This window comes from Pelophylax lessonae (assembly GCF_965119305.1).
Source record: "Pelophylax lessonae genome assembly, chromosome: 2".
Classification (NCBI taxonomy): domain Eukaryota; kingdom Metazoa; phylum Chordata; class Amphibia; order Anura; family Ranidae; genus Pelophylax; species Pelophylax lessonae.
In genome coordinates, this window is record NC_138769.1 from 118,167,142 (window position 1) to 118,190,924 (window position 23,783).

A 23,783-nucleotide genomic window follows, 5' to 3' on the forward strand; every position below is an offset into this window, starting at 1 on the left:
TTCTAGGACCACTGGCGCTGATAGAATCTGAACCAGGCGTCCCTAGAGGTATCTGGCCCCGACCATCCGAGAAAGTCTGGTCGTTTTCTGTTCCCACACATTTATCAGATACCTGATAGTTATCAGGAAAGGTGATCTTTTCTGGTTGAACCTCAGGGACCGAAGTCACCCGACTAGAGGCTACTTGGCCTATCTGGTCAACCAGATCCGATTCCTGTGAGGTATCGGGACTAATCTTAGGAAAAGGTAAAGGAAAAGATCTATTCAGGGAACGGTAACTACCGCTTCCTGTAGTACTTAAATGTTGGAAGGGAAGAATCGCACCGGTAGTAGTGGTTGATGCTCGATCTAATGTCCTGAATACCGGTGAAAACGTCCCCCCACCCTGAAACCGGGTGGGGGCGCACCTTTAGGCTGTGTACTCCTTTGCTTCGGGTTTGGCTGGGTTGGTCCTTTGCTTGTCCGACCAGCCCTTCTTGAACCCTCCTGGAGGAGTCTTGCCTTTCCCGCTAGTACCAGCCGGGCGCCCTTTATGGGCGGTAAAGAAAGGTCCTCGCTTGTTGCGAGGTCCCTTAGCTTTAGCAGCCTGTGGCAAAAAAGTGCTCTTGCCCCCAGTGGCATCCTTAATGATTTCATCTAGGTTGGCCCCAAATAGACGATTCCCCTGAAAAGGGAGATTAGTCAAGGTCTTTTTGGAACCTAGGTCAGCTGACCAGCATTTTAACCACAGCACACGTCTGAGGATCACCGCTGACTTAGATGCATGCCCTAATAAGGGAGTAGTGTCCAAGGCTGCGTCACAGATAAACTGTAGCCCTTGTATAATCTGTTCCATCAAATCAGATGTCTCCTGGGGAATATCTTTTCCCCTAAGATCTTGGCGTACCATTTTCGCCCATTCCGTAAGTGTCTGGGAAACTAGACCAATAACAATTACTGGTCTAAATGCTGACCCTATCAGAGAGAAGATGGTGCGGGACTCTGCTTCCATCTTTCGATCCACCGGATCCTTAAAGGACGAAGTGTCCTCCACTGGAATAACCGTGGCTTTATTCAGCCTGGAAATAGGTGGATCCACCACTGGTGGTACCGTCCATTTCTTAATGATGGATTCCTCAAACGGATAGCGTCTAGCAATACGCTTGGAAATAGTAAAGGTACGTTTAGAATGCTCCCATTCTCCTTTAATCTGATTACCGAAACATTTAGGTACAGGAAAAACCTTCACCGTTTTGATGGGCTTATTAGTACCAAAGGGAATCTCTGTTTCAGTTGCCTCTGCCGGTAAAGCCTCAAGTTTTAAGGTTTCCTGCACTGCCACAACTAGTGCGTCCACCAATGCTTCTTCCTGAATTATAGCAGGAGAAGAAGCGTCCTCCTCACTGTCTGAGGGGGCTTTACCTGGGATAACAGCCCTTGCAGAGGAACCTGCAACTGCAGTGACCATCTCTGAATCAGAGTCAGAGGTGTCAGATAGTATAGGGGTAGGCGGGGGTCGCTTCCTTGACCCCCGTCCCTGACAGGCCGCCTCCACCCGAGCCACCATAGACTCCAAAATTGCTGTAAATGACTCTATACTCTGTGCACCGGCGGGTCCCGTGGCCCCCTCGAGGGAAACAGGTGGGGGAATATGTGTGGCAGGGTCCATGGTAATTCCAGTCACTTCCTAGATAATATAATTCAAAAATAAAAAACTTTTTTTTTTTTTTTTTCTTTTTTCAGACCCCCAGCGCCACAAAAGCCCCTTAGTGTTACCTGCTAGGGATCCCTATCGATCGAGAGAGAGAGAGAGATAGACCCCCAGGCTCACCACTTGATGCTCAGAGTTTAACTGCAACAGGTTACAGCGCTGTCTTGACAAACAGGAAGTCTTTTGGCTGGCTGCCCAGGAAGAAAGGAGGCGGCTCCGCCCCTCTGCACGCCTTCCGGCGCCTCCCCCAAGCTCCACGAGGTGTTTGGATCACCTCAAACATGGCCGCCCCCATGCTGGAGACACGAGGCTACGCCAAAATGGCGGCTCGTGCGATCCAGCAAAAAAAATGGTGGCGGCCTGTACTGAATAGCGGTGTGCTGCAGGGCACACAACACTCTCTCTGCATGGGGATATGGCGTGGTTGGCGGTACCGGCCCTGGCGGACCGCATGGCCATTCGGGAGGCCTGCTAATAGCTGGAGATCTGATTAGGAAGGCAGTCTACATGTCCGTGGCTTCTGACTGGTAGGTAGCTTATTCTTAACACCGTAAGATTCCCAGAATGCCACAGATTACATCTTTTTAACATGTATACAATTAGATTGTTAGCTCCCAAACCAAGCCTCCTGGCTTTTTGCACATAAAATCACACTCAAAGTAGGAGGATCTGTGTCATTTATAGGATAGAGAGGGACTCTATCTTACCATACAGAGAGGGGCCCGCGTTCACCACAAGACCCGTCAGGGGAAAAGGGGGAACATACTACTCACCATACCGGAACCAGGCGGGCACCAACTCCTGACAGTACCCCTCTCCACCGGGGCGGGAGGGCTGTCGACCGATACGGACGCCGTGACTCATGGTCTTTGGCGTTTCAGCGAGACGTTTAACTCGCGTGGACAGTCCTTTAATGGGACTTTGTCGCGGCCGACCCAGCGCGGAGCTATGGCCTGCACGCGCTCGTAGGCTGAACTGGGGTGACCACCGGATCTCAACATCCAGCCCGTCGCCCAGTTCAGCTTTCTTGCTTGAAGATCTCACAGGAACACTGGAGAAAAAAAGCTGTCTAAAAAATCCTTAAGAAAAAATTCTTGCCAGGACCTAAGATCCCAGCAAGGTATCTAGGTCCTTACTCCTAACTAGACAGAAAATAACTGATTTGCTGAGGCAGAGAGAGAGAGGATATACCCTCTGGGACTGCCCCTAGGGTGTGGCCAGAGCTTTTTAATTTCCTGTCTAGTCCTGCTCCTGTGGAGGCAACATAACCCGAAGGTGGTGTATCACCGAGGACTACGTCTGTCAATGAGCGCTAGAGAAATGTGCATTTATTTTTTGTTTCTGGAGCCTATAAAAGCATTGCACCAGCGATCAGTGGATCTCTAGTGCCATGCAGGTCTCCTGCAGACCTGTGAGTGTATCCGTGTACCGATACATAGTACAGGTAAGCAGATACAATCGGACAGAAAGCATGAACGAACTACCATAGTGCTCCACAGCGCCGTGGTAGTTCACACTACAAGCTGACAGCCGCAAAGTTTATTTGAAATGCAATGCACAATATGTGACAATTTGCATTCCGCCACAGCTGCCAATCATAGTATTTAGGGCTCAATGTATATACTAGTATGGGGATTGAGTGAATTAGGTTACAGTGCCTTGAAAATGATAAATAGTTTTACAATTTTTTACAAATAAAGATCTGAAAAATGGGGCATGTATTTGTATTCAGCTCCATTTATTCTGATATCCCTAACTAAAATCTAGTGCAACCAATTGCCCTAAGAAGTCGCTAATTAGAAAAAATAGAGTCCACCTGTGTGTAATTTCATCTCAGTGTAAATAGCTGTTCTGTGAAGCCCTCAGAGGTTTGTTAGAGAACCGTATTTAACAAACAGCATCATGAAGGCCAAGGAACACAGCAGACAGGTCAGGGATTAAGTTGTAGAGAATTTTAAAGCAGGGTTAGGTTATAAATAAATATCCCAAGCTTTGAACATCTCACAGAGCACTGTTCTGTTTTAATGTTTATTGGGTTTTAGAAATAAACAAGAAAATACAAAACCAAGCTTGTTAATAGCCCACCCAGGAGCTAGAAAATGGGTGATCACCGCCAATGAACAATAAAGATCATAACTACACTAACCTCAGAGCTTTGTTCATCATCCAAAACTAGAAAGAGTATGGCACAACTGCACACCTACCAAGACATGGCCGTCCACATAAACTGACAGAACGGGCAAGGAGAGCATTAATCAGAGAAGCAGCCAAGAGGCCCATGGTAACTCTGGAGGAGCTGCAGTGATCCACAGCTTAGGTGGGAGAATCTGTCCACAAGACAACTATTAGTCGTGCACTCCACAAATCTGGCCTTTATGGAAGAGTGGCAAGAAGAAAGCCAAAAGAAGGCCTGTTTTTAGTTTGCGAGAAGGCATGTGGGGGAAACCGCACAAATGTAAAGGAAAATTCTCTAGGCAGATGAGACCAAAATTGAACTTTTTCAGCCTAAAACGCTATGTGTGGCAGAAAACTAACACTGCACATCACCCTGAACACACCATCCCCACCGTGAAACATGATGGTGGCAGCGTCACATTGTGGGGATGCTTTACTTCAGCAGGGACAGGGAAGCTAGTCAGAGTTGATGGGAAGATGGATGGAGCCAACTACAGGGTGGTCTTAGAAGAAAACCTGTTTGATTCTGCAAAAGACTTGAGACTGGGGCGGAGGTTCTTCTTCCAGCAGGAAGACAACCCTAAACATACAGCCAGAGCTACAGTGGAATTGTTTAGATCAAAGCATATCATGTGTAAGAATGGCCCAGTCAAACTCCAGATCTAAGTCCAATTGAGAATCTGTGGCAAGACTTGAAAATTTCTGTTCACAGACGCTCTCACAACCAATCTGACAGAGCTTGAGCTATTTCGTAAAGAAGAATGAGCAAAAATGTCACTCTCTGATGTGCAAAGCTGAATAGGACATCCCCAAAAAGACTTGCAGCTAAAATTGCAGTGAAAGGTGGTTCTACTAAGTATTGACTCAGGAGGGGCTGAATACAAATGCACACCACACTTTTCAGATATGTATTTGTAAAAGATTTTGAAAACAATTTATAATTTTCCTTCTACTTCACAATTATGTGCCACTTTGTGTTGGTCCATCACATAAAATCCCAATAAAATAAATTTACGTTTTTGGTTGACATAATAACAAAATGTGGAAAATTTCCAGGGGTGTGAATACTTTTTTCAAGGCACTGTACTTCTGGTGTCCAGGAGAGTGGTCAGGAAGGATCTTAATCACCCTTTCCTTTTGCCCCCTCCCTTTTCTCTCTCTTCTCTTTCCTTCTCCCTTCTTCTGACTTACCCCCACCCCTACTTCTGACTTACCCCTCACCCATTCTTTCTTTTCTTTTGTTTGTGGTCTATTTTCTGAGGATGATTTCTAATGCAAACCGCTTGTTATTCCTAATGCTGCTGGGGGTGGGAAAGGGGGGGGGGTTTGACCCTTTTAGGGGTAGCTATTTCTTGCTTGCCTCGGTCTAACCTGGTCCCCTTAAAAGAACAATTTGTGATTTGCATACTAGCTGGGGTTTTATCCTAAATGTTTAGAACACTGATGCTAATTTTTCCTGATGACTTAAGGATAGCCAGTTTACTACTCTTGAAGCCTAATATTGTTTTTACGGTGTTGGCATTCTCAAACGTTTAGATTGCGGATTCGCACTAATATTTGCCATTTGATTAGTTGTGATGGGCTGTTTTTCAGGCCCCATTTTCTTATGTTTTCCCATTTCTTTCTATTTTTTGTACTAATTTTCAATGAACGCTATTGAAACAGAATTAAGTTACTTCTGTACAGACCGCCCTTTCAAAGATTAATGCCCTGCAGTAAACATCAATATAGTATAAGTCTCTTGCAGACTGGCAATGTTTAAACAAAGGTTAAAAAGGTATTTCTCTACAAAGCATTCAGAGTTCTTACAGATCCTCTTCTCCAAGTGTCTATGCTGCACCATTACATAGTTACAGTATCTCACAAAACTGAGTACACCCCTAACATTTTAGTAAATATTTTATTATATCTTTTCAAGTGGCAACACTGAAGAAATGACACTTTGCTACAATGTAAAGTAGTGAGTGTACAGCTTGCATAACAGGGTACATTTGCTGTCCCCTCAAAATAACTCAACACACAGCCATTAATATCTAAACCACTGTTAACAAAAGTGAGTACACCCCTAAGTGAAAATGTCCACATTGGGCCCAATTAGCCATTTTCCCTCCCTGGTGTCATGTGTTACAAGGTCTCAGGTATGAATGGGGATCAGGGGTGTTAATCGCTCTCACTCTCTCATACTGGCCATTAGAGGTTCAACATGGCACCTCATGGCAAAGAACTCTCTGAGGATCTGAAAAAAGAATTGCTGCTCTACATAAAGATGGCCTAGGCTATAAGAAGATTGCCAAGACCCTAAAACTGAGCTGCAGCATGGTGGCCACGACCGTTACAGTTGTTTAACAGGGCAGGTTCCACTCAGAACAGAATAAACAAGCAAAAAATTGGGGGAGCAAACCCTGAACATGTATATCTAAAGCCGGTGCAGCTATGGACCAAGCAACGTGTATATTAAAAAAGAATAGCGCAACCATGCAAAAGAAATGACTATTAAATATGGAGACAATCCATAAATAAAAATGGGGGTTTAGTCCCACCATATGGCCATATCATGCTCAAGCCCACCACTGCGTCAAAGTACCCCATTATCAGTGGGTCCTACACTATCCATAGAAAAGGGGTGAATCCAGCCTCTCTAACCCTTGGAGACAACACTCCTTGCTGGGATGGATGTGCTAATGCACTACAAAGGACTCCTCCTGTATCTACTTGATGGTGGACTCTGATAGAGTACAGGTGTGTGTGGGGGGTGGGATGCTCAACCACAGAAGTCTGGTCAGACTGAATACATAATAAACAAGCAAAAAATTGGGGGAGCAAACCCTGAACATGTATATCTAAAGCCGGTGCAGCTATGGACCAAGCAACGTGTATATTAAAAAAGAATAGCGCAACCATGCAAAAGAAATGACTATTAAATATGGAGACAATCCATAAATAAAAATGGGGGTTTAGTCCCACCATATGGCCATATCATGCTCAAGCCCACCACTGCGTCAAAGTACCCCATTATCAGTGGGTCCTACACTATCCATAGAAAAGGGGTGAATCCAGCCTCTCTAACCCTTGGAGACAACACTCCTTGCTGGGATGGATGTGCTAATGCACTACAAAGGACTCCTCCTGTATCTACTTGATGGTGGACTCTGATAGAGTACAGGTGTGTGTGGGGGGTGGGATGCTCAACCACAGAAGTCTGGTCAGACTGAATACATAATAAACAAGCAAAAAATTGGGGGAGCAAACCCTGAACATGTATATCTAAAGCCGGTGCAGCTATGGACCAAGCAACGTGTATATTAAAAAAGAATAGCGCAACCATGCAAAAGAAATGACTATTAAATATGGAGACAATCCATAAATAAAAATGGGGGTTTAGTCCCACCATATGGCCATATCATGCTCAAGCCCACCACTGCGTCAAAGTACCCCATTATCAGTGGGTCCTACACTATCCATAGAAAAGGGGTGAATCCAGCCTCTCTAACCCTTGGAGACAACACTCCTTGCTGGGATGGATGTGCTAATGCACTACAAAGGACTCCTCCTGTATCTACTTGATGGTGGACTCTGATAGAGTACAGGTGTGTGTGGGGGGTGGGATGCTCAACCACAGAAGTCTGGTCAGACTGAATACATAATAAACAAGCAAAAAATTGGGGGAGCAAACCCTGAACATGTATATCTAAATACATGCTCCCCCAAATTTTTTGCCTGTTTATTATGTATTTGGTCTGACCAGACTATCGAGGTTGAGCAGCCCTCCCCACCCCCCACACACACCTGTACTCAATCAGTGTCCACCATCAAGTGGATATAGGAGGAGTCCCCTGTAGTGCATTTGCACATCTTCCCCAGCAAGGAGTGTTATCTCCAAGGGTTAGAAGGGCTGGATTCATCTCTTTTTCATGGATAGTGTAGGACCCACTGATAATGGGGTACTTTGACGCAGTAGTGGGCTTGAGCACGATATGGCCATATGGTGGGACCAAACCCCCATTTTTATTTATGGACTCTCTTCAGATTTGGTAGTAATTTCTTTTGCATTTGCGCGCTATTCTTTTTTAATATACATGTCTTTTGGTTCATAGCTGCAGCAGCTTTGGAAATACATGGGTATGCTCCCCCAAATTTTTTGCCTGTTTATTATGTATTTGGTCTGACCAGACTATCGAGGTTGAGCAGCCCTCCCCACCCCCCACACACACCTGTACTCAATCAGTGTCCACCATCAAGTGGATATAGGAGGAGTCCCCTGTAGTGCATTTGCACATCTTCCCCAGCAAGGAGTGTTATCTCCAAGGGTTAGAAGGGCTGGATTCATCTCTTTTTCATGGATAGTGTAGGACCCACTGATAATGGGGTACTTTGACGCAGTAGTGGGCTTGAGCACGATATGGCCATATGGTGGGACCAAACCCCCATTTTTATTTATGGACTCTCTTCAGATTTGGTAGTAATTTCTTTTGCATTTGCGCGCTATTCTTTTTTAATATACATGTCTTTTGGTTCATAGCTGCAGCAGCTTTGGAAATACATGGGTATGCTCCCCCAAATTTTTTGCCTGTTTATTATGTATTTGGTCTGACCAGACTATCGAGGTTGAGCAGCCCTCCCCACCCCCCACACACACCTGTACTCAATCAGTGTCCACCATCAAGTGGATATAGGAGGAGTCCCCTGTAGTGCATTTGCACATCTTCCCCAGCAAGGAGTGTTATCTCCAAGGGTTAGAAGGGCTGGATTCATCTCTTTTTCATGGATAGTGTAGGACCCACTGATAATGGGGTACTTTGACGCAGTAGTGGGCTTGAGCACGATATGGCCATATGGTGGGACCAAACCCCCATTTTTATTTATGGACTCTCTTCAGATTTGGTAGTAATTTCTTTTGCATTTGCGCGCTATTCTTTTTTAAAATCCACTCAGAACAGGCCTTGCCATGGTCAACCAAACCAAGTTGAGTGCACAAGCTCAGCGTCATATCCAGAGGTTGTCTTTGGAAAGTAGACATATGAGTGCTGCCAGCATTGCTGCAGAGGTTGAAGGGGTGTCGGGGGACAGCCTGTCAGTGCTCAGACCATACACCGCAAACTGCATTAAAATTGGTCTGCATGGCTGTCGTCCCAGAAGGAAGTCTCTTCTAAAAATGATGCACAAGAAAGCCCGCAAACAGTTTGCTGTAGACAAGCAAACTAGGCACATAGAATTCTGCAACCATGTCCTGTCGTCTGATTAGACCAAAATAAACCTATTTGGTTCACATGGTGTTAAGCGTGTTTGGCTGCAACCAGGTGAGGAGTACAAAGACAAGTGTATCTTGCCTACAGTCAAGCATGGTGGTGGGAGTGTCATGGTCTGGGGCTGCATGAGTGCTGCCGGCACTGGGAAGCTACAATTAATTGAGGGAACCATGAATGCCAACATGTACTGTGACATATTGAAGCAGAGCATGATCCCCTTCCTTTGGAGACTGCGCAGCAGAGCAATATTCCAACATAAACACAAAACACTCCTCTAAGACGACCACTGCCTTGCTAAAGAAGATTAAGGGTAAAAGTGATGGACTGGCCAAGCATGTCTCCAGACCTAAACTCTACTGAGCATCTGTGGGGCATCCTCAAACGGAAGGTGGAGGAGCGCAAGGTCTCTAACATCCATCAGCTCTGTGATGTCATCATGGAGAAGTGTAAAAGGACACCAGTGGCAACCTATGAAGCTCTGGTGAACTCCTTGCCTCACTGCTTGTAGCAAAGTGTAATTTCTTCAGTGTTGTCACATGAAAAGATATAATAAAATATTTACAAAAATTTGAGGGGTGTACTCACTTTTGTGAGATACGGTACATAGTCAGGTTGAAAAAAGACAAGTCCATCTAGCGCAACCAATAAAAAACAAAAAAAGAAAATACAGCCATACAATCCCATATACACAATCCTATACCCACAGTTTAACCAAGGGAAGGCGAAAAATCCACAGCAAACCATGATCCAATTTGCTACAGCAGGGGAAAAAAGTCCTTCCTCATCCCCCGAGAGGCAATCGGATATTCCCTTGATCAACTTTACCTATAAACAGTAGTCCCTATTTATATTATGTACAACGAGGAAAGAATCCGGGCCTTTTTTAAAACAATCTACTGAGCTGGCCAGAACCTCCTCTGAAGGGAGTCCTTTCCACATTTTCACAGCTCTTACTGGGAAGAAATGTATTTTTAGACAAAATCTCTTTTTCCTCTAGATGTAAAGAGTGCTCCCTTGTCCTCTGTGATGACCTTACAGTGAATAACTCAACACCAAGTTCACTATATGGACCCCTTATGTATTTATACACATTGATCATATATCCCCCTAAATCTCCTCTTCTCAAGAGAGAAAGAATTCAGTTTTTCTAATATCTCCTCATAGCTGAGCTCCTTCATGCCTCTTATCAGTTTGGTTGCCCTTCTCTGCACTTTCTCAAGTTCCCGGATATTCTTTTTGAGAACTGTTGCCCAAAACTGAACTGCATATTCCAGATGAGGTCTAACTAATGATCTGTACAGGGGCAACATGATATCTCTCTCTCTGGAGTCCATGCCTCTCTTAATACAGGAAAGGACTTTGCTTGCTTTGGAAACCGCAGCTTTGCATTGCATGCTATTATTAAGCTTATGGATCTACCAGAACACCCAGGTCCTTCTCCACCATTGATTCCCCCAGTTGTACTATGCTTGAATGTATGATGCATGCATATTCTTAGCCCCCAATTGCATAACTTTATATTTATCAATAGTGAACCTCATTTGCCACATAATTGCCCAATGAAACAGTGCATTGAGGTTGGGTTGTAAATTGGAGACATCCTGCAAATAATTTATTCCACTGCATAACTTGGTGTCATCTGCAAACACTGAAATGGTACTTTTAATCCCAGACCCAATATCATTTATAAAGATATTAAAAAGTAAGGGTCCCAACACTGAACCTTGGGGGGACACCACTGATAACCTTAGACCATTCAGAGTAAGAATCATCAACCAACACTCTCCGATTTCTATCTTTTATCCGGTTTTCAATCCATTTACAAACTGATCTTTCCAAGCCAGTATACTTTACCTTACACATTAGCTGTGTGTGGGGAACTGTGTCAAACGCTTTTGCAAAATCCAAGTATACTACGACCACAGCCACCCCTCTGTCCAAGGTTTTACTTACCTTCTCATAAAAAGAAAGCAGGTTTGTTTGACAACTTCTGTCCGTCTTTCATGGATCCATGCTGTCTGTTGCCTAAAATATTTTTTTTCCAGCAAGAACTCATCTATGTGGTCTTTTATTAAACTCTCCAGTAGCTTCCAGACTATAGAAGTTAAACTAACAGGTCTATAGTTACTTGGTAAAGACTTTGATCTCTTTTTAAATATAGGCACCACATTGGCCCTACGCCAATCCAGTGGTACTATTCCAGTCTTTATCGAGTCCCTAAAAATTAGAAACAATGGCTTTGAAATGACAGAGCTCAATTATTTTAGGATCCGTAGGTGGATGCCATCTGGTCCAGAGCTCTGTATCTTCCTAGAAAGATTAGTTGCTTTGTATACCCATTTAGTCCTATCAGCAGCTACCATCTTGTTTTGGGGGCCACACTGCACCTAACTTTTTTAAGAACGATACAGAGTCAAGGATGCAACAGAAGCTCTTATAAATATATACAGGTTACAGTACCCTATTAAATAAATCCATATTGATTGTTTAAATCCCATTTATGATACATATATAAAAATTACATTTCTGACTACAGATGTCATGCAGCTTTATGTGCATAACACAATGGGTACCCTTTGGTTAATGCAATAGTAAAGAGACAAAAAAAAAAAAAAAAAGTTTGCTAAAAATTACCTTCATCTGCTTGTTAAGGCCCTTTAATTGTCTCTCCAGATCTTGTTTTTGTTCTTCCAGTTTGTCAACTTTATCTAAACAATAAAAAAACAATTTTCAATTTTCATGTGCTAGTTATATTGGCCATTACTAAATGCAGTTTGAAGCTTTGGCCAGTGGGGGGAGGCATTCCCAAGCGAATGGTTTGCAAACGCTGGAAAGAATTCGCAGTACACAGCTTCGGTACTATCACAGGAAGTAACTATAATATGAAAATGTAACCCATATCACAATGCATCAATGTCATATCACTATACATCAATTGATTTAGTTATCTGAATTTATATTGACCTGCAAACCCAAAGCCAATGGAGAAGCCCTAATGACTTCAGGGACTTTCATTGACTCTAGCGGGGCACTGAAGTCCTCAACTTGTACAAGCAACATGGCCAATAAGAGATTTCTCTAGTTGAACTTCTGTTTTATTTTCTGTTATGGAGCAGGGGAGCAGTGAGGATACCCAGAACTCCATCTATAACTAAAACATTACTTTTGGGTGTACTGGCCGCAAGCAGCAACGACAATGAGTCTGTGTGTGACAGTGTCAGTATAGGGGTACACGTTTGGCCTACACATACAGACTAGGTCCATAGGTAAAACGATTATTGGAAATGCATTATAAACAGGGATTGCAGGTACATTACCACATATGGCCCCGGATGGCGGAGAGGGCATTGAGGGATGACGGATGCCAAATGTCGAATTTCGGGGTAACCCAACACTGTGCCTATTAGAGGTGGTATGGATGGCCAGGGGACGGGGACCCACCTTGGAGCAGAAAGGTGATCCTTGCCGGACACTGCAGGCGCGTGAGCCCTTACACTGGGGCGCCGAGGGTAGCATGGTGTCCGGAAGTGATACCACGCTACCCTCGGCGCCCCAGTGTGACGGCTCTCACAAACGCTGGCGGTGTCCGGCAACCCAACCTTACTTCTACGTGGTGGCACCTGTCCCCTGGCCATCCATACCACCTTCGATAGGTACAGTGTTGGGTTACCCTGGAATTTGACATTTGGCATCCGTCATCCCTCACTGCCATCAGGACAATATGTGGTAATGTGCCTGCAATCCATGTTTTTAATACATGTCCAATACATCATTTCCCTATTGACCATTGCCAGCTGATCCTCCTTTTATAGCACATTGTCATTCCTGTGCTCTGTCCAATTTTGTTGTTCATTTCCTTTGCATCCACATGCTATGCCTGGGACTGGCAGCATAAGGAATTTTATCTTGCGACATACAGTATCTTCATGGTTATTCCCTCTACAGGGGGTCTTATTTATTAGCACCTGGACTTCATGTATAAAATATTGCTAGTTGTAAACAGTCCATTCTCCCCTCCAATGGGATCACCAAAGACATACCTAATGAAATGCATGGATTAATTAGCACTAGAAATCACTTGTCTGTGCATTAGGCATCATAAAAATCACCATCCTCAAAATGCAATACTGTTTAGGATGTTGTGAGAAGCGCAGTAGTCCATATGAGAGCACTGCTCTGCCAATTCAGGAAGGACTGGTTAAGGTGGTCTGAGCATCTCCTACGTGGGCACCTTAAAAGGCTACCTTAGTAGCCGTTCTAGGCATGTCCAACCAGAAGGAGACATTGGAGAATGATTCGAACACACTTGATGGATTATACCTCCTAGATGACCTAAAACACCATGGAATATAACTGGAAAAGCTGCAAGCTGTTTATCGGCAAAGAAAAAAGTCTAGGCTCAGCCAGGTCTTGGTCCACATCTTTCCGTGGTCCACAACTGTGTCAGGCAAATACTATTTAGTCACTAACCATAATGGCAATGAAATTTAATTTACTATTTAATACTAAGGAACGGAATTAGAAACCTATGCCTTGATAAGGATGAATCAATAGAGAAATAAATAAAATGTGTTTTAAATTTAGTTTTTCTTTTAGGGTTGTTTTTCCCCTTAGTTTCACCTCCTGTGTTAGTGTGCCCCTATTCTAGATAAAGGAACACAGGGGGTACCTTTAGACAGGTCTGCGGTTACAAATATGGGGCCCGATACAGCCTGACAGATTGCCCGCTTCCCCCCAAAAATATCAAAACAATATTTTCACCAAAAATACACTAAAATCATTATTAGTATTAGCGGACACAAACATAACTTACAAAATTCCTGCTAAATCTAAAAGATAAAAATGTAATGAGTTAATAAATAAAATTCTGTGTACAGTGAAAGTCTGTTTTTTTTGTTTTATTTTTTAATGTGGCTGGAGCTGTGCGTAGGCAGCCTATGTTACACTATGGGGGCGCAGCAGCTGTATGAAGTCAGCCGCAGGTCCTAATTGGACAGGTGTGGATGCAGGTTTATGGCTTCCCCCCACTGATAGTGTGTATTTGGAGCCACTCACCCATACCTGCACACTTATATTAGAACCTGTGGCTCTGTTAATACAACTGCTGCATCCTTGTAGAGTAACAGGTGGCTCCAGTCGCACAAATAAACCGCTCGTTCACACTGTATGGGCAGGAGAACCCAAGAAAATAAGCTCTTAATTTTTAAAATATATATTTTTTTAAATTTAAATTAATTTTTTTTTTTTTCGTTTAAATGATTTTTTTTTTTTTACAATTTTTTTCGAACACTGTTGGGGGTAAGGGCTCTGTAAAATATTAGGGGTCCAAACAGACCCCTGACATCTCACCTTTGAGACAGAGAAAGGAATTTGGGGCACAGATTCTTCAATTCCTTTCTCTGCAGCCTCAGCTGCACTAAAGATAAATGGACAGGAGACAGAGGCTCCTATTCATTCATAAGCTGAAGCCTAATAAAAACAGTTTACTATGCTTCAGTTATACATGGACACAGTGAGTGATTGGTATTGATCACTCCCTGTGTTCCTGTGTTCCTTCACTAAAGGAAGGGGCTGGTAAATTACATATTTGCTGGTCCCCTCACCTGCTCTCCATTCCAAAACTACCCCTGTGTACCCGCAGCATTCGGCGGGAAAGAGGGGCCTGGCACACAGCAGGTGGAATCAGATGTGGGTAGGACAGGGAGGAGGATCGGTGTGGCGGGGAGGCAATTACCCGAATGATGCTCTGTGCATCTCTCTGCAGCAGCTGAAAGCTGGCGGGAGGGAGAGGGGGAGAAACCGGCTTCCAGCTGCTACAGAGAGCTGTAATCCCTCTCCCCCCCGATCCCCCTTTCAATCCTGCCCACATCTAATTTCCCTGCTGTCTGGGCCCCCTACAGGAGGACCAATGGTTCCCTCTTATCGGCGGCCCAGCCTTTGGACAGCAGCACTGTCAGTCTGTATGTCAATCTGCTAGTACATCTAACAAATTGAAGCAAAACTCCAGCTAATGCTATGTAAGAAATTACAGAAAAAGCCTTTTGCTTCTGAGATAAAGGTTTTACATAAATTTATTAAAGTTGATCATTGTAAGCACCCCTCTTATTAAATGGTTTGTCTCATTTCTGTAACTGATGCATTCTACTGGAGTGCTTAATCTTTTGACAGCAGACTTAGACTTACTGGCTGGATCACCAGATGAAAATAGAAGACTAAAAAAGAAAATGAATGCAGCCATCACATCTAAGAAAACTTGAACGTCAATATTATAAATGTTAGCCTTTGGGTTTATTACCGCTTTAAATAATCTGGGATAATCAGGTTCCTGTTTCATTATAAAACAAATTGTTTATTGTCTTTAGGTACAACAGCTGATTGGTTCCCAGGACTGGACAGCCCTTTTCTGTTATAGAAGGAAATATAATTATTTTTCTACTTTGAAGATCAGAAGAAAAAAAAATGCTATGGCTAACTACTTCCTGCCTGGACGCTTATCATCAGTGGAAGGTTCTGGCTTGTAATTGAAGCTTTTAAAGGGATCGTTTTGTTTCAGCTATACAACCTACTAAACTCGCACAGTTCTGGCTAATAATCTGAACTGCCTTAGGCCCCTTTCACACATGCTGTCCGTTTCTCAGTTTTTCATCCATCCGTTGACGTATATAAAATGGATATCAATGCAGCTCTATGGAAAAACGGATGTAAATGAATGATCATCCATTTAAATCAGTTTACATCCGCATTCCGTCACCATCCTTTTGTTTTTATTAATTGTTGATCAAAGCTCTATTTTTCTTCCATTAAAAAAACTTATCGGACCAAAAACGGATGTAAGCTGACAAATGGTCAGTTTTTCATCCATTTTTGCATTGGTAGTGAATGTAAAATAAACTGAAGAAAAACTAATGAGCACTGATGAAAAATTTATGAATACTTCATCCATTTTCACATGACTGAACTGATTAAATAAATGGTCCGCATGTGTGAAAGGGGCCTTAGGCTCGGTTTACACATATGTGATACAAGAACCAGTGCAAATCCAGCGCAGGTTCCTGCATCGCATGTCTCTGGCAGGCAGTTCACACTGCCCTATGCGAACCGCTGTGGGTGTCAATACAAAGTTAATGACATCCGCAGATCGGTTCGCAGATTGCAGTGCGAACTAGCAAATAGTGCAGGAATTGGATCATATGGGTGTTTCAACCCATGCGATCCGATTCTAGTGCAGACCTAAAAAAGGGTCCAGCACCATTTTGGTTAGAATGCGATGCAAATGCAGCCATACAATTTGTATGGCTGAATTTGCATCGCACAGGCATCACATGTGGTCAGCACCGCAATGTGGTGCGAATCACATGCGATGTCTAACATCGCAGCAGTGTGAACCCAGCCGCAAAGTGTTCCTGTAGTCCTGACAAATGTATTAAACTGAGTATAAACTGCACAATAGAGCCGTTTTGGAGGTCCTGGGGGAGCTCTAAAATAAAACTCAACTGATCTGCATTCACTTGATAGTAGGATGGTCAGGGCTATGGGGTTTCTCTAAAGTGTCTGTGCAGTATCAAAGTAAGATATGAGCTGAAAAGTAGTCACTCTATCATGCCAGAAAGTACTTCCGCATCAGTATAAACTATCCACGCCAACAGCATTTTGCAGGTTTTGTAAATACTGAATATTTATGTGAGACTTTACATTTGTTGTCAGGAAGACCTGTCACCGAGAACAGCAGGCAGTATCTGCCCATCAACACAATCTTGTGGAAGTAAACCCTTTTTTGGTACTTGTACCTACAGGCATAGGTGTGCACAGCCTATTGCATTAGGGTGTGCACCCCAAAACTCAAACATATTTGTCTGTGTGCATGTGTATAAGCTGACAGTGTCAGCAGAGCAGTGGACGGTGTCAGTAGGGCAGAGATTGGTGTCAGTAGGGCAGTGGACGGTGTCAGTAGTTTTTTTTTTTTTTTTTTTTTATAATGTTTTTAGGAACCCCATTAGGGGTCTTTGGTGAAATATTAGGGGTCTAAAGAGAGGGAATCTGCGCCACATAGGGTGATTAGGGTGTGCCCAGGCACACCTGGCACACCCTGTGCGCACGCCTATGCCTACAGGTAAGCCTATAATAAGGCTTACAACTAGGTAGGTACAGTGAATATCTCCTAAACTTGTACGGTTTAGGAGATATTCACACTGCATACAGCCGGTGACGATACCAACGAATGCACTCTGAAGGGACCGACTACCCGGCAGATCACAAGAGAACGATCACGGATATAGATAATGGGGTTGATTTACTAAAGGCAAAAAGGGCTTTGTGCACTGCAAGGGCAGTTACTCTAGATCGGAGGGGAACATGCAAGGAAAATAAAAAAAAAACAACATTTTTGGATGATTGAATGATAGAAACCAGAAGAGCTTTTCCTCAGATCTAGCGCAGCTGCACAGTATATTTGCCTTTAGTAAGTCACCCGCAATGTACCTGAGTAATAAAACCACACTTTTTTGTAATTTTTTTTATTATAAAAGTGAGAGATAGTAATATAAAACTAGTGCAATATTTGACACTGTTTATGATAAACTAACTCATCAATATCTGGTTTGATGAATGGAGTAGCAATTCTCAATGATTTCTCAAGGTGCCCATCAGATATTTTGGTTTTCATTTTGTCTGTGTGCTTCATCCTTGCTGCTCACTGATGACATGAATAAGGCATGATTGTAAAGAGTGGGATACTTTTCTTTGGGAAGATAAAATTTGTAAAAGTCCAGTAAGGCTCCATGCACACTGGCTTAAAAATCGCTGCTAATAGAGGAGTTTTGTGTTTTGCCTGTAAAAGCAGCTCAAGGTTATTCTAGGTGTCCATGCACATTAGGACAATTACAGGCAAATTTTAACCACTTAAGCCCCGGAGGATTTGGCTGCTAAAGGACCAGGGGTTTTTTTGCGATTTTTTACTGCGTGACTTTAACGGACAATTTCGCGGTCGTGCGACGCTGTACCTAAACGAATTTGACGTCCTTTTTTTCCCACAAACAGAGCTTTCTTTTGGTGGTATTTGATCACCTGTGCGATTTTTTGATCACGCGCTATAAACAAAAAAAGAGCGTAAATTTTGAAAAAATAACAATATTTTTCAAATTTTTTTATATGAAATTCCCCCAAAAAAAAAAGTAAAAATCAAAATTTTTTAACATTTTTCGGCCAATTTGTTTTATGCTACCTATGTTTGGTAAAAAAAAAATTGCAAAAAGCGTATTTTGATTGGTTTGTGCAAAAGTTATCGCGTTTACTAACCAAGGGAAAGATTTTTGTCATTTTTGGTGTTTTTTTTTTTAACGCGTAATGGCGGCGATCTGCGATTTTTTTTTTCGGTACTGCGACATTGCGGCGGACAGATCGGACCCTTGACTGACATTTTTGACACTTTTGGGGTTACCCGTGACATTACTGCAGTAATCAGTGCTATACATATGCACTGTTACTGCAAAAATGACACTGGCAGGGAAGGGGTTAACTTTATTGGACAGGGAGGGGTTAAGTGTGTCCTAGGGGCGTGATTCTAACTGTGTAGGGACATTCCTATTGGTGTAAAAGCAAAGATCAACCGTTCTACATAGTAGAACGGACAGATCTTCACTTTTACACAGGGAGAACTGACAGGCAGCTTGTTTACACAAGCTGCTCTGTCTTTCTCCCTTCACAGGAGCGATCGCAGTGTGACTGGCGGACATCGAGTCCGCCGGTCACACGCACTGACTTGTCTGTGAACGAGCCACGGCGGGCGCGCGCCCGCCCGCGATGGGCTCGCAAGTCAGTGACAGGCGAGTGACGTACCGATACGTCACTCTGCCTGACCGGGGCTGACCGCCGCAGTATATAGTCGTGCGGCGGTCGGCAACCGGTTAAGCTCAAAGTTTAGAGGCAGGAAAAAAAAAACAAACATTCTGGTTCGCATTTCTGATTGGAGCTGTCTGGCAAATAAAAAACACAAAACTCTCCTAAACTCATCAAAACCATTTACAAAAAACGTTCTACATGAGCATTTTTTTCTGCCAAGGGAACAGACCTTTTTTTTAAGCCCCGTGTGCATGGAGCCTAAAGAGACATGGTCAACATTTTCTTCGACCGCATGTGTTCACTAAAGTGTAAACCCATTTTTACAAAGAATTCCAAAAAAGAAAATCAAAATTTATTAATACGTTTATGATTTTGTGTTGATCGGTCTGACGAAGGAGCACTATTGCGCATGCTCTGAAACGTGTTGCCGCCCCCGACGGCACTACGATCCGCGCGGTCCACAAGTGAGGCATGCGTTCCACTGCGGCCTCGGACGAAAGTACTTTCCCTGGCAGGGCTCGCCTATTCTACCACCCTCCCTTTTTGCTGGACGACCGAGGAAGACGCAGCCACAGGGTCAGGAATGGACCCAAAGTGATGCTGTCATATGCCTGTTTACTCGTCTATCCTGTAAGTTTTAAATTCTTTGTGTGCCAATAAAGTTAGTCTATGACCACGGAGGCCAACTAACCCCCCCCTCCTTCCATCACTGAGGATTGATCTCCTTAACAGACATGCCCTATGCCAGTGATAGCGAACCTTGGCACTCCAGATGTTTTGGAACTACATTTCCCATGATGCTCATGCATTCTGCAGTGTAGTTGAGAATCATGGGAAATGTAGTTCCAAAATATCTGGGGTGCCAAGGTTCACCATCCCTGTCCTATGCACTCATGATTTTGTGTTGGGATGCATTCAAAGCCATCTTAGGCCACAGGTTGGACACCCCTGATTTAGATCAAGCCCACAAATTCTCCTCTCTGAACCGATCAGCAGAAACAGCCTGATGAAAGACTATTTTTAACTATCATAAAGAAGTCCTGTCTAAAGCCTACCCCATGAACTTGTACCCAACAGCAGCTGCTTAAGGTTGTACTTACTTTCCAGATCACTGATGAGCTGGTTGTTATGAAGTTTTATAGCACGATGCTGCTCCACCTGATCCTCCAGCTCAAAAATGGTGTCCTTCATATCCTTGATTTCCGTGTCTTTCTCAGAACTCTTCTCCTGAAGCTTCAGGTTTGCACATTTCAGTTGTTCCTCTCTCTGGTCTCCCAGCTGCTTCAGGTCATGGCACTCTGTTTCCACCTGTCGAAACAAAATATATGCAATCACTCATACACCACAAATGGACAAGTATCCTACTTATGGCTGCCATAAACAGTTACAGAGTCCCTCATAGCAATGTAAAGCCCACAATGGTTTTAAACATAAGCGTTATTACACCCCTTTCCTGTTTGGTTGACCAACTCTTTCAACGTAGGTGAACAGAAAGGATTTTATTAGAGATCCTCACAGTGTTATGGGGCAGTATGGTTTGAATATTTAGTACCCCTAGGTTACCTCAGGTAAACCTGCTCCCTAGCCTATACATACCTGCCAACTGTCCCGTTTTTCCCCGGGACAATCCCGGCAAATAGGAGCCTGTCCCGGGTAATTTACACTGTCCCTGTTCTGGCAGCAGGTTTTATCTTTCTCTCGGTGCCCGCTCACTCTTCCCGTCTGTCGCAAATTTAACGTGTCACCGGAGCCAGGGTGTCAGCATGGTGCACTCTCCGAAATCCGCCAGCAGGGGGAGGCAGAGCACCTTCCGACAAGCTGACACTTTAGAATTGCAGGGAATTGTGATGAGAATTTTAAACTTTAGGCAGAAGTAGTGCAGCTGAATGGGAGAATTATTCCAACTCTGCTACTTTGGCCTCAAGTTTTCAATTCCCTTTTCAATTTCCTGTAATTCTCTCTTTATGAAGTAGACCCTATAATCTGATAAGTAGGCGGAGATTAATTATGCAGAGTGGGCGGAGCTTCAGGGAAGTGGGTGTGGTAAGTATTTGATAGCTGTGCTGCAAAGTGTCCCTGGAAATTTTTTTCAAATGTTGGCAACTATGCCTATAAGCAAGGGTTTGTAGTTTTTAAGCTAACATTACAGTCATCTTCCATGCACAATACGAACAATGAACTTCAAATCCACTCAGGTAGCCTGGGAAGCCCCGATCCCAGCAGCCCACTGTAACTGCTTCTGGAGTTTGGCAGAGAGAAAGGACAAGTGATAAGACAACCCAAGCTGAGATGCCCCAGTAAAATTTACCCGGATTATAGCATGGTATCCTAAAGAGTAGACAGTAGCATTTGTATCCTTAACAGGCTGGAAGTGGACCTTTTATCTGCATTGGAGGAAGTAAACCAGATAAGAAAAAATCTGGGATGGGCAAAACTATATTATATTTCTACTGACTGATGCAGAGGAAGGAGCAAGCTTTCAATCATTCCACTTAAAGTAGAACTAAAGGCAAAACTTTTTTTTTTTTTTTTTTATAGTTCTGTATAGAGTGGAGAGGGATTAGAACCCCTGTCAGTTTTTATTGCTGTTCGTGTCCCCATTAAGGAGATCCACCCTCTCGGTTTGTCATGTTTATTATTAACATTGAAAGTGAAAGTAAAAGAAAATCCCATATTTTGGGTTGTCCCCAGAAAAGTAGTAGAGGAGAAATCATACAATGGGATACTAGTTACTAGTTCTTCCAATGGGACACTAGTTCTGGTGACCTGAGGGTCCCCAGGGGATTTAACTTGCAGGGATTTCCACTCACTTCCTGTTTGGTTATGCAACAGAAAGTGAAGGGAAATCTTAGCAATGGGACACAAATGGTGAAAGAGAAATCTGACATGGGTTATAACCTTCCCTTGCTCTATCTTAAATTAAAAAAAAAAAAAAAGGATTTTGCCTATAGCTCTACTTTAACCGCTTGCCGACCGCATATATACTGCGGCGGTCAGCCCCGTGCAGGCAAAGTGACGTACCGGTACGTAACTCGCCTGCGAGCCAATAGGGGGCGAGCTCACTCGGATCCCCGCGCGTGTGACCAGCGGACTCGATATCTGCCGGGCACTCGCGATCGGCAGTTACAGAGGGAGAAAGGCAGGCGGCTAGTGTAAACAAAGCTGCCTGTCATTCTCCCCTGTGTAACAGCAGAGATCATACGGTCCTGCTATGTAGGATCGTAGATCTCTGCTGTTACATGAAAAGCCACATCCCTGCACAGTTAGAAACACGCCCCTAGGGACACACATAACCCCTCCTTCTCCAATAAAGTTAACCCCTTCCCTGCCAGTGTCATTTTTACAGTAACCGTGCATATGTATAGCACTGATTTCTGTAGTAATGTCACTGGTACCCCCAAAAGTGTCAAAAAGTCAGTCAAGGGTCCGATCTGTCCACCACAATGTCGCAGTCCCACAAAAAAAAAAAAAAAAAAAAAAAAAAAAAAAAAAATCGCAGATCGCCGCCATTACTCATTAAAAAAAAAAAAAACAACAAAAATGACAAAAAATTTTCCCTTAGTTAGTAAACGCAATAACTTTTGCGCAAACCAATCAAAATACGTTTTTTGCGATTTTTTTTACCAAACATATGTAGCAGAAAACAAATTGGCCTAAAATGTTAAAAAATTTAGATTTTTACATTTTGTTTTTTGGGAATTTCATATAAAAGAAATTTAAAAATATTGTTATTTTTGAAAAATTGTCGCTCTTTTTTTGTTTATAGCGCACGATCAAAAAATCGCACAGGTAATCAAATACCACCAAAAGAAAGCTCTGTTTGTGGGAAAAAAAGGACGTCAATTTCATTTGGGTACAGCGTCGCACGGCCGCGCAATTGTCCGTTAAAGTCACACAGTGCCGAATCGCAAAATACCCCCTGGTCAGTAAGGGGGTAAAATCTTCCGGGGCTTAAGTGGTTAATTGAATCTGCAGAAGAGTTTCTACTGTAAGCAACCACAAACACTGCCAGCCATCGCCATCATATCACTAAAAGAGGGAGCGCCTACAATTGCCAGAGAGAATTTTTTATTTTTGACTTTATGAAAATGTAAACAGTGGGCGGAGTCAGTGACGTCAGACTCCGCTGTCTTACTGCGATCCGACTCGGGGAGCCAGAGAGCGGGGCTCCATCGTGGTAGATTTGAACAGGATAGCACAGATTGCTTTATCAACGCCTGTTTTACACATCATAAATGTGTCTTCTGGATTACTATTATGCTAAATAGATTTTAAAGGATACTGCACTATGGAATTTCCTCTTTCATTTGCCTAACCATGGAGCCGGTGCACTGAAATAAGAGGAGAATTTTAGAGTCCCTCAGGTGGAGGAATATTGACTTCTTTTGCACAAACCCTTTGTGCTGCAGGTGAGCGCGCATTGTACACAAAGGTGCCCTAGCAGGTGGAAGGATTTGGCACTAAGCACTTTTTATTTTTTTGAATGAAGAAGCACCTTGCTGCAACAGTCACTCAATTGTATTTAGTCTTAATAAAGAAGCACTGCATAGCACCTACATATGAATAGCGCACCACTATCCCATTTACACATTATTCATTGTTTCGAGTGTATGAGTACTGGAACACGGTGGGAGCAGCAATTCACATTACACGTTATTTTTACATCGGATGACGTTCGCTTTACCATAGCAGCGCACCTATTCCCATATATTTATACTTGTTTGTGAAACATACTGAGCACAGGTAATCAAACAGCATAAATGTATGAGAAGTTATCCTTCCACCCATAATCCTTGATAGGTTTAGGTTCGGTATAGGTACTGATTAAAGCCCAA

The 23,783-nt window shown here is 43.3% G+C and overlaps 1 protein-coding gene across 4 annotated transcripts in view; it reads right to left on the reverse strand.

The window, feature by feature from the left end:
- Positions 1-23,783, reverse strand: part of SPECC1 (sperm antigen with calponin homology and coiled-coil domains 1) — a 689,067-nt gene that overhangs the window by 283,520 nt on the left and 381,764 nt on the right. For all 4 annotated transcript variants that reach the window (XM_082247576.1, XM_082247577.1, XM_082247575.1 and 1 more), the window contains 2 exons: positions 20,049-20,256; positions 11,746-11,819 (listed from right to left, as the gene is read on the reverse strand). In XM_082247576.1, the coding sequence (XP_082103702.1) occupies positions 11,746-11,819; positions 20,049-20,256 (282 nt within the window). The remainder of the gene's footprint in view (positions 1-11,745; positions 11,820-20,048; positions 20,257-23,783) is intronic.